This window comes from Bos mutus, chromosome 16 (genome assembly GCF_027580195.1).
Source record: "Bos mutus isolate GX-2022 chromosome 16, NWIPB_WYAK_1.1, whole genome shotgun sequence".
Taxonomy (NCBI): Eukaryota; Metazoa; Chordata; class Mammalia; order Artiodactyla; family Bovidae; genus Bos; species Bos mutus.
Window position 1 is genome coordinate 9,548,479 of NC_091632.1, and position 16,834 is coordinate 9,565,312.

General features: G+C 43.2%; 1 protein-coding gene across 6 annotated transcripts in view; it reads left to right on the forward strand.

The window, feature by feature from the left end:
• Positions 1-16,834, forward strand: part of DENND1B (DENN domain containing 1B) — a 269,708-nt gene that overhangs the window by 202,629 nt on the left and 50,245 nt on the right. For 5 of the 6 annotated variants that reach the window (XM_070384685.1, XM_070384689.1, XM_070384686.1 and 2 more), the window contains one exon: positions 15,647-15,737. In XM_070384685.1, the coding sequence (XP_070240786.1) occupies positions 15,647-15,737 (91 nt within the window). Of the gene's footprint in view, positions 1-15,646; positions 15,749-16,834 lie in introns of those variants that run through there. The other variant, XM_070384690.1, reaches the window with a different exon arrangement.

Here is a 16,834-nt window from a genome sequence, read left to right on the forward strand (position 1 = left end):
CTGTAATCCACACGCTCAGTTATAAACGGAGCGGACAGGACGTGGAGGAGAGACCACATTGGAAGGACGGTGCTGGAGCCAGTGACACGATGCTTCGTCTGTTCAGGAAGTCCCTCAGCCCCAGACTGAGGAGACGAGGAGGAATCTATACCTGCATGGCGTATTCAGCTCTAAAATATTCAATGAAGAGGGACTTTTTTTTTTTTTAAGTAAAAGAATTAAAAAAAAAAAATTATTTAGAAAGAATACCTAGTCAACTAAAATATCTTTTAATTGTAATAGAGCTGTGAATACATTTCCCTGCAAAAGCGGAGTTTGCACTCTGTGTTGCCTTTAATGGTGTGTCCATGTGGCAAAGCTGTGGCCCCCCTGTTATTTAATCACATAGCATCAACAACTCAATGGACGTGAATTCGAGCAAACTCCCGGAGATAGTGTTGGACGGAGGAGCCTAGCGTGCTGCGGTCCATGGGGTCGCAAAGAGTTAGACAAGACTTAGCGTCTGAACAATAGCAGCAGCAAATCTAAGTGTTGCTGTGAAGATACTTGTTTGTATGTAGTTTAAACTTGTAATCGTTTGGCTTTAAGTAAGGAAGATTATCCTACGTAAGCTGGGTAGGCCTGTCGGAACCGGGCAGAAGGCTTGTAAAACAGGCCCGAGGTTTGCCTGCAGGAGGGGAGCTCTGTCTGTGGGCGGCCGCTTGGCCCCTGCCTGCAGAGCCACCTGCCGTGTCTGTTCTTCCCGGCTGCCTGTCCTGTGCAACCTACTTAGCCAGCCCTCATAATCATGTCAGCCAGGGTCTTACCATAAATCTCCTATGTGTGTGTGTGTGTGTGTGTCTGTCTAATCTCTTACTGGTTCTACTTCTCTAGTTGAACCTTGACTACCACACCAACAGGAGAAAGACATTCTTAAGGAAGAATTTTAAGAAAGTAATTCAGGGAGAAAATTTTCTTAGCTCTAAGATGGAAGGTCTCAGATGCAAGAAGAAAGGAAGAGCAAAATAAACGGTAAATGTGCTTCCCCAGTGGCTCAGATAGTAGAGTCTGCCTGTAACGTGGGAGACCTGGACTCAACCCTGGGTCAGGAAGATCTCCTGGAGAAGGAAATGGCGATCCACTCCCATATTCTTGCCTGGAAAATCCCATGGATGTAGGAGCCTGGCAGACTGCAGTCCGTGGGGTCACAAAGAGTCGGACATGACTGAACACACACAGTACCCACACGTAAGAATTAAATTTAACCAGCATTTACTGTGTCAGACAGGCAGGTTCTCCCGTACATTCAAGAATCAATTGGTTCCAATTCAGATTCCAAAAAATTGCTGTTTTGATTATGGCAAAAGGGAGACACTTCAGTTTCTTTTGTAAGACTGAGATAATCTCCCACTCTAAAATCTAAGATGACATGAGAAGAAAACATTATAAGCCAGCCCCACTTACGACTACAGATGTAAAATTTAAAATATTTTTAGCCAATTCTAGTATAAGGATTAAAAAGGTTACTGCTTCATGAGCAGATTGCCTTTATTCTGGAAATTAAGTGGTAGTTGGACATTAGGAAATCTATGGATGTAATTCACTACATTAACTGATTCTGGGGTAAAATCATTCAGTTCAGTTGCTCAGTTGTGCCTGACTCTTTGCGACCCCATGGACTGCAGCATGCCAGGCCTCTGTGTCCATCACCAACTCCCAGAGTTTGCTCAGACTCATGTCCACTGAGTCAGTGATGCCATCCAACCACCTCATCCTCTGTCATCCCCTTCTCCTTCTGCCTTCAGTCTTTCCCAGCATCAGGGTCTTTTCCAGTGAGTCAGTTCTTCAAATCAGGTGGCCAAAGTACTGGAGCTTCAGCTTCAGCATCAGTCCTTCCAATGAATATTCAGGACTGGTTTCCTTTAGGATTGACTCCTTTGATCTTGCAGTCCAAGGGACTCTCAGGAGTTCTCCAACACCACAGTTCAAAAGCATCAGTTCTTCAGCACTCAGCTTTCTTTATGATCTAACTCTCATATCTGTACATGACTACTGGAAAAACCGTAGCTTTGACTTGATGGAACTTTGTCAGCAAAGTAACGTCTCTGCTTTTGAATATGCTATCTAGGTTGGTCATAGCTTTTCTTCCAAGGAGCAAGCATCTTTTAATTTCATGGCTGCAATCACCATCTGCAGTGCTTTTGGAGCTCAAAAAAATAAAGTCTTTCACTATTTCCATTGTTTCCCCATCTTATTTGCCATGGACCGGATGCCATGATCCTAGTTCTTTGGATGTTGAGTTTTAAGCCAACTTTTTCACTCTCCTCTTTGACTAAAATCATTAGATCATTAGATCAACAGGTGCAAAAACTTCATAATATTCATGATAAAAGCAAAAATATATGATTAAAGATTTTCAGTAAACATCATACTTAATATTAAAACATTAATATTTCTCTCTGAGGAAGGTTCTATCTCTTAGCATTGGAACGCCTCACATATGTAATTGAGCCAAAAATATATAAAGATTTAGAAAGTAACACACCAAACTGACTTGACTTTCATTACTTTGAGTATAAAGACAAGTTATATAGGATATAAGAAAATAGCTTAATGAATTTGACTTCACTGAAATTAAGAGCTTTGACCATCAAAAGACTTCATATTTGCAATTCTTTTGAACCACCCAAGAGATTAAAGTCCAGAATATAAAAACCAAACCTGCATGTTAGTTAAAAAAAATAAAAACAATGTCATTGTGCATAAGACATGGATAAGCACATGCACTTGAAAACCCTGAATGGCTGATAAAGACATAGAAGATGCTCAGCCTTGTTTATAATCAGAGAACAGCAAGTAAAAACATAATGGAATATCACCTCACACTCACCAGATTGGCCCCATTTTAAAAACCTGAAAATCTCAAACTTTGGCAAAGACATGGAGCGAGGGACCAAGTTTCACCTGTTGATAGGAGTGAAAGTTTGCACAGCTTGTTTGAGAAAGCACTTTGGCGCTGAAACTTAAACATGCAGATTTCTTTTGACCTAGTGATTTCACTCTAAATTTGGCAGCAAAAGTCATTCACTAAAATTACTTGTAACGCAAAAACGCTGGCGCTGAACTCACACGTTCGTCAGCATTAAGATGACTAAGTGGTTACGTTGCTGCACGGCAGAGAGATGAGCGCACTGCAGTGAGACTGAACGTGAGTGAATTAAGGGAAAGGAGCACACCGCGGAAGAGTCGATATGACGAGTCCTTTTATGTAATGATGTTCTGTAGTGAGAAGAGCTAAATAACGTACTATTTAGGGAAACATCTTTGTGATAAAGCTGTAAAGAAAGACAAGGGAAGGGTAAGCTGAAAGGATTCTGATCTTTTCTGTAAGGGAGGGCATGTTCTGGTAGTTGGCTTTATCATTATGCATTAAGCTGTTAATTTATAATTTAACTATAAATTATAATCTAAGTGTTGTATAAAAACATACCTGAAAGTGAAAGAAAGTGCAAGTGTTCGTGGCTCAGTTGTGTCTGACCTGTTGAGACCCCAAGCACTGTATCCCACCAGGCTCCTCTGTCCATGGAATCCTCCAGGCAAGAATACTGGGGTGGGTAGCCATTCCCTTCTCCAGGGCATTTTTCTGAGCCCAGGGATGTGACCCAGATCTCCCGCACTGAAGGCGGGATTCTTTACTGAGTCACCAGGGAAGCCCCCAAAACATACATACATACATGCAAATATATAATATATGTATACATATATATGTATATATATATACACACACACTCTTTATGGATCCACCAGTAATGGGCCGTGTTTTCACTGACAGCTGACTTCTCATCCTCTTCAGGCCTTGGTTTCTGTGTCTGTAACGTGAGTTAGACTGAAGGGTCACTAGGTCTGAGATACCTTTCGGCCCTAACATTCCACGATACCAGGGAATAAACACGGCTTAGATGGATGAGAGTCGGTTCCATTTGGATAAATTCCTCTTCAGATAATGGATTTGGAAGGAATCCCAGAAACCGCTTCTTAAATCCACAGCCCTGGCAGCACCATCTTTAACTCAAAGCTTTACAGAGATTTGAGCCAGTATTTTTAGGGCTCTTCCTTTTATCTCACATTACACTTAACACAGTAAAGGAAATTATTTTCTTGGATATTGTTTGTTAAGACTCCTGGAACTAAAGTTTCTGCTCATTTTACTATGCACTTTCCATGGAAGAAGAGCCATGACAAATCTAGACAGCATATTAAAAGGCAGAGACATTACTTTGCTGACAGGTCCATATAGTCAAAGCTACGGTTATTCCAGTAGCCATGTACGGATGTGAGTTGGACCATAAAGAAGACTGAATGCAAAGGATTGATGCTTTTGAACTGTGGTGTTGGAGAAGACTCTTGAGAGTCCCTTGGACTGCAAGGAGATCCAACCAGTCCATCCTAAAGGAAATCAGTCCTAAATATTCATTGAAGGACTGAAGCTGAAGCTCCAATACTATGGCCACCTGATACAAAGAGCTGGTTCATTGGTAAAGACCCTGATGCTGGGAAAGACTGAAGGTGGGAGGAGAAGGGGATGACAGAGAACGGATGGCATCACTGACACAATGGACATGAGTTTGAATACGCTCCAGGAGTTGGTGATGGACAGGGAGGCCTGGTGAGCTGCAGTCCATGGGGTTGCAAAGAGTTGGCCACAACTGAACAACAGCAACAACGATGCTCTCGCTTTCCCTCCTGATTCTCTGGGCAGCTGCTCAGGGCCCTTGTTCATTATGCTTTCCTCTGTCTGTTCCCCCAGTGTCTCTGTACTCAGACTCCCACGTCTCTGACTCGTGCCAGCTCCTGGGGATTCCTCACGAGGGACTAACTGCCTTAGTTATCTATGATGAGGGGTCTTGAACACGGCTTTATTCAGGTGGTGAAAGTCGCTCAGTTGTGTCCGACTCTTTGTGACTGCAGGTGTGTGTGTGTGTGTATAGTATCTTTGGGTATGTGTGGGCATACACACACACACTCCCACACGCACACATGTGACGCCCTTTCACATAGATGCACCTTCACATACGAGCCATCCTGCACCCCTTCGTTTGTAAGTTAGTTTTACCCTGTTGCCTAAACCAGAAAACTAGGCGCCATCTTTTCTCACGCCATCGTCTCCAGTCTTTCTCACATAGTTGTTTGACTGTGCTCTGTTGATCCTTCTTTCTGAACATCCTTTGGCCTTCCCTCTTTCCCTCTCTCCAGCTCCGGTGTCAGTGACTTGCGCTGGGGGAGTGGTTCGTGTTCTTTCATTTAGCCCCCCTTTCAAGCCTTCCTCCAGCCTGCTTTGAGAGTGTTCTTTCTGAAAAGCGAATCTTCAGTCTTTCTCACTGTGTCTAGGATGCCACTCAGACCCTAGCCTGGCACACAGAAGCCTTCATCTTCTGGGTCTTACGGCTCTGACTTTTCCTCTCCTGCATCTCCAAAGACCCTTACTGTAGCCATTCTAGGAGTTTGCTCTTAGGTCTCTGAAAATGATTTCTTGTCTTTATGCTTCTCACTTGAGTTGCAGTAGATAATAAATAGTGAGAGACTGAATGATGGTAATTGTGAATAAATAAAAATAACGTTCATTGAATACTGACTTACGCTGGGTACTGTTTGAAGGCTTTAATCTGGGTTCATCTTTGCAGTGGCCACAGCGTGTCATACTTTATTACTGCCATTTTGCACTTTGTAAACCGTAGTTACGGGGAGGTGAAATAACTTGCTGAGAGTGTCCACAGTAGCATGTGGTAAAGTTAGGACTTGGATGTGCTCAGTCGTGTCTGACTCTTTGTGACCCCACGGACTCTAGCCCACCAGGCTCCTCTGTCCATGGCATTTCCCAGGCAAGAAAACTGGAGTGGGTATCCATTTCCTTCTCCAGGGGATCCCCCAACCCAGGGATTGAGCCTATGTCTCCTGTGTTGGCAGGCGGGTCCTTTACTCCTGAGCCACCAGGGAAGCCTGGGACTTAGACACAGGGCAGCTAAGACCCCCTGTCTGCCCAGGGGCAAATGAGGAACACAGTCACGTGTGCTGGCCGCCTCCCTGTCTCCTCTGCCCGCACTGTCTGTCTCCATTTCACGTTACTCAATGCAGGCGTTCTAGTGTATAGCAGACACTTAGTTTTGTTAAATAAAGAAACCAAATAAAAACCCCTATTCTTATTGTAAGGAATAGGCAGCAAAATGTCTTTATGATTTTGGTAGATGAAAAACTTGAAAAATTGAATATAATGGAGCTCATTTGTGAAAATCCTTAAATTGTAGGAGTCAGGTGTTTCTGTTTTTCATTGAGTGGTGTCTATAATTCCCAACCTAGAGCCGCTTGATGCTACAGTATGTGAAAGTGGACATTCTCTGAGACCCTCAGTGCTCTGTATTTTGTGCCATGACCCAGTTTCTCTGACTTAATAAGGTATTGGACAAAAGCAGTCAAAAGTAACATATTTTGCTTTATGTTAGTTGGAGACTTTAGAAAGCTTTTAACATAAATAATACATTCTTATACATCTCTCCATTTTCCTGTTAATCTTTTTTGAAAGAAGCATGATAGTTTGTTATTTATGGGATGTCATCTTTAGCTCAGATCAGCACATGCATCACTAGTGCTGAAGAGTCAAGCGTTCTGGAGTATTAGGAAATAGTTGACATATGAGCGGACGGGAGATGGTAACTGTATCAAGCACATATTTTATAACGTGGAAAAGTAACATTTGCCCTAGAGAAAATGCAGACACTTATTGGTAGAGAGGAGGAGTGTGTCAGGAGGGAACTTATTAGGACTAGGAATACATTTTTCGGCATCCTTTGCTGATGAGTTTTGAGTAGCATCCTAAACGTTGTTTCTCTAAGTGTGTTCCCAGACCTCCTGCAGCAGATTTAGTGGGAAAGTCTATTAAAGATGCATGTCCTTGACACTCACCTTCAAATTTGTGGTTTAGGGGCACTGGACTAAAACCCAGAAATTTACGTTGTTAATGAAATACCATAAAAAGGGGGCTTACCGATAGGCGCAGTGGTAAAAGAATCTGCCTGCCAGTGCAGGAGATGCAGGGGACGTGGTTTCAATCCCTGGGTCAGGAAGATCCCCTGGAGGAGGAAGTGGCAACCCGCTCTAGTACTCTCGTCTGGGAAAGCCCATAGACAGAGGAGCCTGGTGTCGCATGGGGACGCATGGAGTCCATGGGGTCGCAAAAGAGTCGGTCGGACGTGACTGAGCCACTAAGCATGCACACACCGTAAAGATGCCCACACTATGTTTTAGAAGCAGTCGTCTAAGTGTTCTTTATTCCTCTTCTCATTCAACAGTGTATGAGTGGCTGCTCTCCTAGGAAGTGTTCTGGGTGCCGGGTTGCATTAGAGAACAAGACAGAAAAGAATTTCTGATGTTGTGAATTCTGTGTTTCTGTATGAGGGGGACTGAAAATAAGTTAACTAAATTATGTAGCATGTTCAGAGATGATGAGTACAGTGGAAAAGAAAATGAAACAGGAAAGGAGGATCACCAGGGGTCAGGGTGGGATTGCAGCTTAAAGTAGCTTGCAGTGAAGTGAAAATTGCTCAGTCGTGTCTGACTCTTTGCAACCCCATGGACTGTATAATCCATGGAATTCTCCAGGCCAGAATAGTGGAGTGGGTAGCCTTTCCCTTCTCCAGGGGATCTTCCCAACCCAGGGATCAAACCCAGGTCTCCCGCATTGCAGGCGGATTCTTTACTAGCTGAGCCACGAGGGAAGCCCAACTAAAGTAGCTCATTAGTTGGGTAGATTTCAGGGAGAATGTGGCATTTGAGCAGTGTCCTGTAGGGTGGTCAGACGAGGAAGCAGAAGAACGGTATCCAAGGCTGTGCTGTAATTTGGGTGAGCAGAGATGGCAGTTTGCATCTGGTCCATGGAAGATGTGAGGTCAGATGTGGATCTGTTCTGAAGATAAAGTCAGTGGGTGCGCTGAAAGATTTAGTGTGAAGTGTGAGAGAAAGAGGAGTGAAGAATCCATGGATCCATGATTTCTCAACCAAGAAACTGGCAGGATGTATGTTAATTTTTCTGAAATGGGGAAGACTGTGGAGAGGAGAAATTTGGGGGGAAGAATAAGCATTTAGTTTTGGACATGATGAGTCTGAAATGTCTGTTAGACATCCAAACAAGACATTGATCCGGGGCTTCCTTGGTGGCTCAGACAGTAACGATTCTGCAGTACAGGAGACCTGAGTTTGATCCCTGGGTCGGGAAGATCCCCTGGAGAAGGGAATGGCAGTCCACTCCATCATTCTTTCCTGGAGAATTCTGTGGACAGAGGAGCCTGGCAGGCTATAGTTCATGGGGTTGCAAAGAGTCAGATAACGACTGGATGACTAACACTTTCTTTCGCTTTAGGCAGATGGATAAAGAGGCAGAAGCCAAAATTAGACCTAAGATATGCGTGTGGGTGTCATCAGCGTGTAGATAGATGGTAGTGTCTAGAGTCATTGGACTGGAGACCAAGTGAGATGGCCAGGGGAAGTGTATAAATGGGAACGACAGGCGGCCCAGAGGCCGGGGAGGAGCAGAGGGCAGCCACCAAGGAGGAGGGCTGAGTGAGCGACCCCGGACACGGGAGAGGGTTCAGTTACCTGTGGGGCCAAGGAGAGAAGGAGGGCCCGGCTCTGTCAGATGCTGGTGACGGGTTGAATCGGGAGAACGTGGACCTGATCTCTGGGCTTGGTCACGTGGAGATGGGACGCCCCAGCGGGCACAGCGCTGCTGGGGAGGTGAGGGAGCCCTTGTGACTACGGGGCAGGCGAGGAGGGTGTGGGGACGGCAGTGCAGTCAGCTGGTCTGAGTTGTCCCCTAAGGAGGAGCGTTGACAGGGACAGAGTGGGAGAAGACGTGGGGTCAGGAGGAGCACCCGAGTCTGTGGGCCGGGCGAGGAGCTGGCCTCCGCGGAGCCGACACGGCGTGCGGCTGGAGGAGAGCTGGTGCCTGGGGCAGGCAGAACGCCTCCTTCAGTTGCTTTAGATTCTTTTTCTTAATCAATGGGATTCAGAAGCAGGGTCATCAGCTGAAGAGAGGGGGAGGCAGTTGGACCTTTAAGGGGAGCAGAGATGCAGAGTAGATGGAGAGCGAGTGGGCTGGAGAGGAAAGGGGTTGCCCAGAGCGCTGTTGAGATGTTAGGTTGTGAATTCAGGAGAGCACCGGCCTCACACCGGCTCAGTTCCTCCCTGGATCCCTGGGCCTCTGTGCGGGACTCTCGGGTGCTCGCTCCCCGCCAGCCTGCTCTGCCCTGTGTCGATGCCGGGAGCCCCGTTTCCTGGGTCCGCTTCCCTGCTTGACCCCAGGCCCGCTGCCTCCCTGCCTTCTAGCCTCGGCTCAGGTGTTGTCTTCATTGTGACGTCTGCCCTGGACCTCACTGTCCACACCTGAAAGCTCCTTGCCCCCAGCCCCGAGCTCCCCTGGCAGTTCTGTTCTATTTCCCACACTCATCCCCTTCTGACGTATTACGTCACTTATTGCATTTATTATTTCATGCATTCTGCTCTGCGCCCTGCCACGCCATCCCCCAACACTAGATACTTAAATCTTATGAAGGCTTGAATCTTTGTCTGTTTCACTCATTTCTGGTCTTCACACGTCTAAAAGAGAACCCAACATATGGTAAATACTCAATTAAAAGTTTATTGAATGAATGAATGAGTTCATGGTCTGGTGGTCAAGAAGTTCAAAGGACTTAATCCTGTTGCAAATTATTTCATGTCTGTTGATATATTTTAGAAGGACTGTTGTTCCATTGAGTTACTGGTTCTGATGATAAATTGCACTGAGTGGTAAATTTTATACCCTTCAGAGTGTTTTTCTATTCCTTGTACCATGGTGGTCTAATTTAATACACTTCAGTCATGTGATTACCCAGTCCTTGAAATGGAATAAAAATAATAGTTTATTTCTGTCCCTTTACATACTTCATTCTCTTGGTTTAGCTTTAAGCTGACCTGCCTTATTCCTACTTATTGCAGTCTGTGTTTATATATAGCTGCAAACTGAAGGCCTGGCATTTAGCACATGGCTGTAAGTATCTGATGATTTAATTTATTGTAGTACTTCAGTGTGGTTCTCACTAACCCGTCAAGGTTTACTGAGCCTGTGTAAGAAGAAATATTTAAATTAGACAACTTATTTTTTTTAACCCCAAAGTATTATATAGAAAGGAAATGTTAAAGATCCATAAGAAATTAATATGTTTTAAAAGTAAATTTTTTTACTGTATTTAAATTTTTACTTAAATTTCTAAAGATTTCTGATTTATTAAAAATTATTTTTCTCTAGCTCTCAAGACTTTATTCGTTATCTTTGTGCTCAAAAAGGGTTTCTAATAAGTAAATTTTTGAGACATAGTCATTAAGGGGATGGCAGAGGATGAGATGGTTAGATGGCATCACCGACTCAGTGGACATGAATTTAAGCAAACTCTGGGAGCCAGTGGAGGACGGAGGAGGCTGGTGCACTGCAGTCCATGGGGTCATAATGAGTTGGACTTAGCAACTGAACAACATTTTTCTTCAGGCGAAGGAGTGTCAGTCAGTTCAGCTGCTCAGTCATGTCTGACTCTTTGCGACCCCATGGACTTCAGCACGCCAGGCTTCCCTGTCCACCACCAACTCCTGGAGCTTGCTCAGACTCATGTCCATAGAGTCAGTGATGCCATCCAACCATCTCATCCTCTGTCGTCCCCTTCTCCTCCCCCTTCAATTTTTCCCAGCATCAGGGTCTTTTCAAATGAGTCAGTTGTTTGCATCAGATGGCCAAAGTATTGGAGCTTCAACTTCAGCATCAGTCCTTCCAATGAATATTCAGGACTGATTTCCTTTAGGACAGACTGGTTGGATCTCCTTGTAGTCTAAGGGTCTCTCAAGAGTCTCCAACACCACAGTTCAAAAGCATCAGTTCTTCAGCACTCAGCTTTCTTCACAGTCCAACTCTAACATCCATACATGACTACTGGAAAAACCATAGCTTTGACTAGATGGACCTTTGTTGGCAAAGTAATGGTCTCTGCCTTTTAATATGCTGTCTAGGTTGGCCATAGCTTTTCTTCCAAGGACCAAGTATCTTTTAATTTCATGGCTGCAGTCACCATCTGCAGTGATTTTGGAGCCCCCCCGAAAATAAAGTCTCTCACTGTTTCCATTGTTTGCCCATCTATTTGCCATGAAGTGATGGGGCCAGATGCCATGATCTCAGTTTTCTGAATGTTGAGTTTTAAGCCCACCTTTTCGCTGCCCTCTTTCACTTTCATCAGGAGCTCTTGCGGGTGTGCACATCTGTGTGCTGGGTTGCACGTGTGCCCCTGCTGCTTTGCTTCAGGGACCAGACTGCCACTTAGGCACTGAAGTCAGTGCTCCCCACCCCTCGTTTGGCCTCCTCTCCTCAGGACAACCTTCTTACGAGCTTTTAACTGAAAAATCACATACTTCTCTTAAAATGATAGAAGAATCTTGAAATTTAATCACTGTCATCCTCAGAGATTTGATGGATTGATTGCAATTAAATATTTATGGGACATATGTCTGAAGCACTGCAGTCATTAGAACACAGATTAGTAGCGCAGCTTGTTTTGGATTTGGGGACTAAATGCCAGAAATGGGCTGAGTAGTGAAGTTATCAAAGTATTAAGAGAAACACATACTTCGTCTCTCAGAGGAAAGATACGTTCCCAGTGGTCCACTGGCCTACCATTAAAGTTTAACCTGTGAATCTGATCAGAACATATTTGTTACGTTTTTTGTGAAGAAGCTTGCCATCCAGGTGTGTCCTTCATGTTTTATTGTACTCTTACAGCGTTCATCTTGATTGTGTTTCAGAAGTTGGATGGTGCATGTTCATTTCCCTTAGATAGTCGTGCAAACTGAAGTGCATTTACAGCAACGCGTAGTTTCTTTGGATTCACTCGATCTCCTATTCAGATGGTTACCTGAAGATAAAGACACTTCAGAAAACCTTAGTGATGTCAGTATCAAAAAGAGGCAGCAGGAAGCAGTTTTGCTGCCTAATTACACTTGTCTTGTAACCTGTTAAACCATCTTAAGGTCACATCCTAAGGATTAACCAGATCCACTTCTTGTAATTGTTGATGACTTAGAGGGGATGATGTTATTGATTTTAAGGAATGCATTTATTCTTATTAAATACATCTCATCTGTTTTTCATAATTAAATTCTGGAATCAGTTCTGTGGATTAGGCCTGTGAACTTTTCTGAGATTTCCGGCTACGGTTTTTAAGTTTTGGGAGGTGGTTGCACATGTTTAGTTCCAGTTTTAATTTTTCCTTTTGGAGTAAAAAGCGAAATATTAAGATTTATGTAAAAAGCATCATCTTAAAGCATACTCATGCACTCTTTTAAAAACCTCCTTGCAACCTAATTTTATCTTATATCTGAAGTACCTCCATTGTTATTTACAGTTTTACTTGTTACTACTTGCCATTCTTAGCTAATTCTTCCAAAATGTATGTCTTGAATACATTTGCTAAGCGATATGTGTTGTGTAGCCTTTGCTTTTCCTGCAAGTAATGCTGTTTAGTTCAAAATTACCTCTCTGTCTACAGCAGTAGCTACTGTTTTCACCTACTATGAAACGCTCCAGTTATAAGAGTGGTGTGACCATGAACCAACCCCACTTGGGAAAATAAAAAAAAGCTGTTATTGAATCAAAAATATAAAAAGGAGTTTAGAGAACTGTTAGGTTCAGCATTCCTCTCCCTTAATATCTCTTCTCAGTTATTCCTGGGGGTCTGCGTTGGTGTATATGTGTGTGTGTGTAATGTGTATGGTGTGTGTGTGCACACAATCAACCTTTTAAGAACATTTTCATTAAGTGTGTATGTTGATAAGTGTCAGTCACTGAGAGGATTGTTTGCAAAGTCAGTGATAACATGGGGCGTTTTACCAAGTGGTGCATTTCTATTAGCTCAAATCACTAGTTTAGTAACACAAAGTAATTAGTCATGCTCAAAAATGCATCATCAGTAAATAGTTTTGAGATTTATCTCTTTCTAGACTTGAACTGTTCCACTCAAACTAAAATGAATGGATTATTTCCAGTAAACACAAAAATGAAAACCTTTTAAACAGTCTTGTAGTCTTAATCTTTTAAGGCAAATTAAGTCCTTTAAAAGGATGTCTTAGTTTGTTCCACTTGTCAGTAATGTATTACTTTAAATTTATCATTGTGCTTCACCTTATTTTTTCAAAATCCGTCACATTAGATCACTTTAGTTTGATTTATCATACTGTGTTGAAAATGTGCGTAAGTCAAATTCTGCAGGCGTTTTAAACTACATTAGTTTCAAATTAACTGTTTATTGTAGGTAGTAGCAAAGACACCCAGGATTGTAAGTTAACTGCCTTTTAGCACAAGATGAAATGAGTAATTCCACACATTATAGCTATTTAACTCTTAAACCACGTGAAGCGTGTGCCCTTTAGGATCATTTCTGTGTGTTCCGTCCCTCGGTAAGCATCTATTTCCACTTACGTGTTGGGCGTTAAAGCTGCCTCTACCAAGGGGCCGTGGTCCCTTCTCAGGAAGTGCAGGAGTTTGCGACAGGAAGGGTGGAGGTGGTGGGGAAAGTGGATTTGAGTATTGAACGTTCACTCTTTGCCTGCACCACGGGCACTAAATGTGATCGTTTACATTTTTAAGAGAATAGTTGATACACAGCGTTGTTAGTTTCTGGGTACAGCACAGCAGTTCAGTCATGTATCTACTCTTTTTCAGATTCTTTTTCCTCATAGGTTATTACACAATATTGAGTAGAGTTCCCCGTGCTATACAGTAGGTCCTTATTTATTTATGTTATGTATAATAGTGTGTATCTGTTAATCCCAAATTCCTGATTTATCCCTCACCTTTCCCCTTTGGTAACTAACTCTCACAAAACCCCATCAGATGTTTCTGTGTTGTTACTCCCATTTTACAGAAGGGGAGACGGTCTCAGAGACGGCAGGCTACCCGAGATCATAAAGCTAACGATGGCAGTGAGAGGCAACCTCTCAAACGCCAGACTCCACGTTCACATTCGTTTGTAGTCTCGGTACCTCCTCCGCGCCAAGCATAATGCGGGTGTTAAAATGGGCCATCTACGGGCCCTGCTCTCAGTTCTCATTTTTATGAGAGCAGCTCATACTCTTGGCAAAAATGCCATGGCTGTGTCTTTTTAGGTTATGTCCCTTTAAACTCATTTTACCACGTTTTTGGCCAAAACCATTCTACGGTAAAAAGGCAGTTAAACGTCATTTTGCACAGGAACCTGTTGGTTCATTGGCCATTCTTTCCTAATTTGGGTCTGTAAGAGATTTCTGTCTCAGCATCTTAACCACCAACATGTGGTTAGTGGCCTCCAGTTTCTGCCGGGGAATGACACCGACCTCACCCCTCCTCTCGGTTAGTTTTGTCCTTTAACCATTTAACCAGAAAACCAGGGCAGACCATGAGAAGGTTTTAGAAGTCAAGGTCTCTTATTTATCTAAACTTTAAATTTATAGGGTGAAAAAATCATGGCCAGGATTAATTAATTCTCTTAAGATGAAGAGGAACCTCTTAACGTTAATCCTCAGTCTCAAGTCTGTTCTTCAGACATCACTCAAGACTTCCTTATGTCAGCCTTTGGCTCTCATGCAACGGAGCCTTAAAGACAATTCACCATCATCATGAGTGGGGAAACCACAAAACATTTATAAGATTTTTCATAATCTAAGAAACACACACGTCTGGTGCCACAGACCAACAATATAAAACTAACCAAGTGCCAGTGATACACGCGTGTGTAAAACGTGTCACTGGTTTATGCCTGGAGCCGGTCAACAAGACGATCCCTTAAGGATATTTTCCGAAACCCCGGGATTCTGCTTTGCTGTGTGTGTAGGAGCAGGGTGGAAACGGGGCAGAGCAGATGGTGGGCTGTGTTTTGAAGAGGATCTCTGGGTACTTTTGGTAGCTTCGAGTTCCCACCCCCATCTCTCCTTTCAGAATGCCGAAAAATATTGTTTAACCTCCTGTAAGTCAACAGGAATTTACTTTGAATTTTATTCATATTTGTAACCACAGTTTTGATCATTTGATCAACACATTTGCTGGGAATTGTGAAGTTATATTTGTTGTATTATTAAGTGGTTAGACCTATCTGGTGCTCTTACCCTTTAGGACTAGTAGTTTAGATCTGGAGTGTTTTATTTTACTGGATAAAGTTAATATCAACTTCAAATAGTAACATCTAACATTTCTTGGATGCTTACGTAACCATAATAAACCTGTGTTAATTTAATGTGTGCAGCCATGTCCTGAAGCAAATACTGAGAACACTGAGGCCTGGGGGTGGATTCAGCTCCCCCAGGCCAAAGTTGGGCTGGCGGCAAGCCTTGTGCAGACCCTCCCAGGGGCTGTGGTCTTTGTGTCCACACTGTTTTATTTACTGATGGGGTCTGTCTAACCAGCTTCTCTTTATGGTCCACCTGCTGTCTCAGTGGTCTGCGTTTTCCTGTTGTATATCTGTGTTTATACACATGTAACGTGAGTGTCTGCTAGTACTTTTGGTGTAAGTAAAAGTCTAATCTTATGAAGTAAATGACAGTTAACATATTTGACATGTTTTAATTTCAGTTTATCGATGGTCGACTGGCAAAACTAAATGCAGGAAAGGGTTTCTCTGATGCATTTGAAGAAGAGATCACTTCCGGTGGCTTTTGTGGAGGTAAAGACTAGTTCCAGTGTGGCTGTCCATTTTCTGAATAACAATTATCTATGGTTTTTGCACCTATGGCACATATGTCTACTTTGTAAACTACCATTTTCTCGTAAATATCTGATGCCTTCAGTACATTAGTTTATCATATAAAGAACTCTAGTGTTGACTTACTTTGCCTGATATGTTATGCTCGGCATTCAGATGGTCTCATGAGCTGGCAGTGGTTTGCTTGGATAGTCTCTTAATACGACTGGAAAAAAATGTCACAGAAATGCAGTTAGTTTGTTCCTCCTGACTAATTTTCTCTGCTAGAGAAATACTAATGATATCTATCAATACTACTTGAGTAAGAATTAGGGAATTGAGATTGTGGTGCACGTAGTAGCTTTTAACATAATCCAGAAAGACAGGTCTGAACGTGACAACTGCTGCTGCATTTTTAAGTAAGAGTGTCTTTATAGAAGTCTGCCTTTTTTCTTTTTTTTGCTTTGCAGGCCCCTGCAGCATTTAGGAACAGACTTTTCAGTTTACTGTCCCACGTTCTTACCCTTGTCTGGGTGATAAGTGCTCACTTAAAGATGTGGGAGGAGGCATCTCATTTTGCATGTGTGACACACATTAGTGACATCCCACTTTTATTTAATATAATTAACTGTAATATAATTGAGCAGTTACATTGTTTGAAATGTCAGTAATTGAAACTGTGTTGTAGTATCTAGGAAATGAATGACTTAGGAACGGGTACTCGGTCCGTGATGATCCAGCACCTAGTCCTGACTCTATACTTGATAATCCGGCACCTAGTCCTGACTCTATACTTGATGATCCAGCACCTAGCCCTGACTCTATACTTGATGATCCAGCACCTAGCCCTAACTCTGCACTTGATGATCTGGTACCTAGTCCTGACTCTGCACTTGATCTAGCACCTAGTCCTGACTCTGCACTTGATCTGGCACCTTGTCCTGACTCTGCACTTGATGATCCAGCACCTAGTCCTGACTCTGCACTTGATCTGGCACCTAGCCCTGACTCTGCACTTGATCTGGCACCTAGCCCTGACTCTGCACTTGATGATCCCGTACTTAGTCCTCACTCTATAC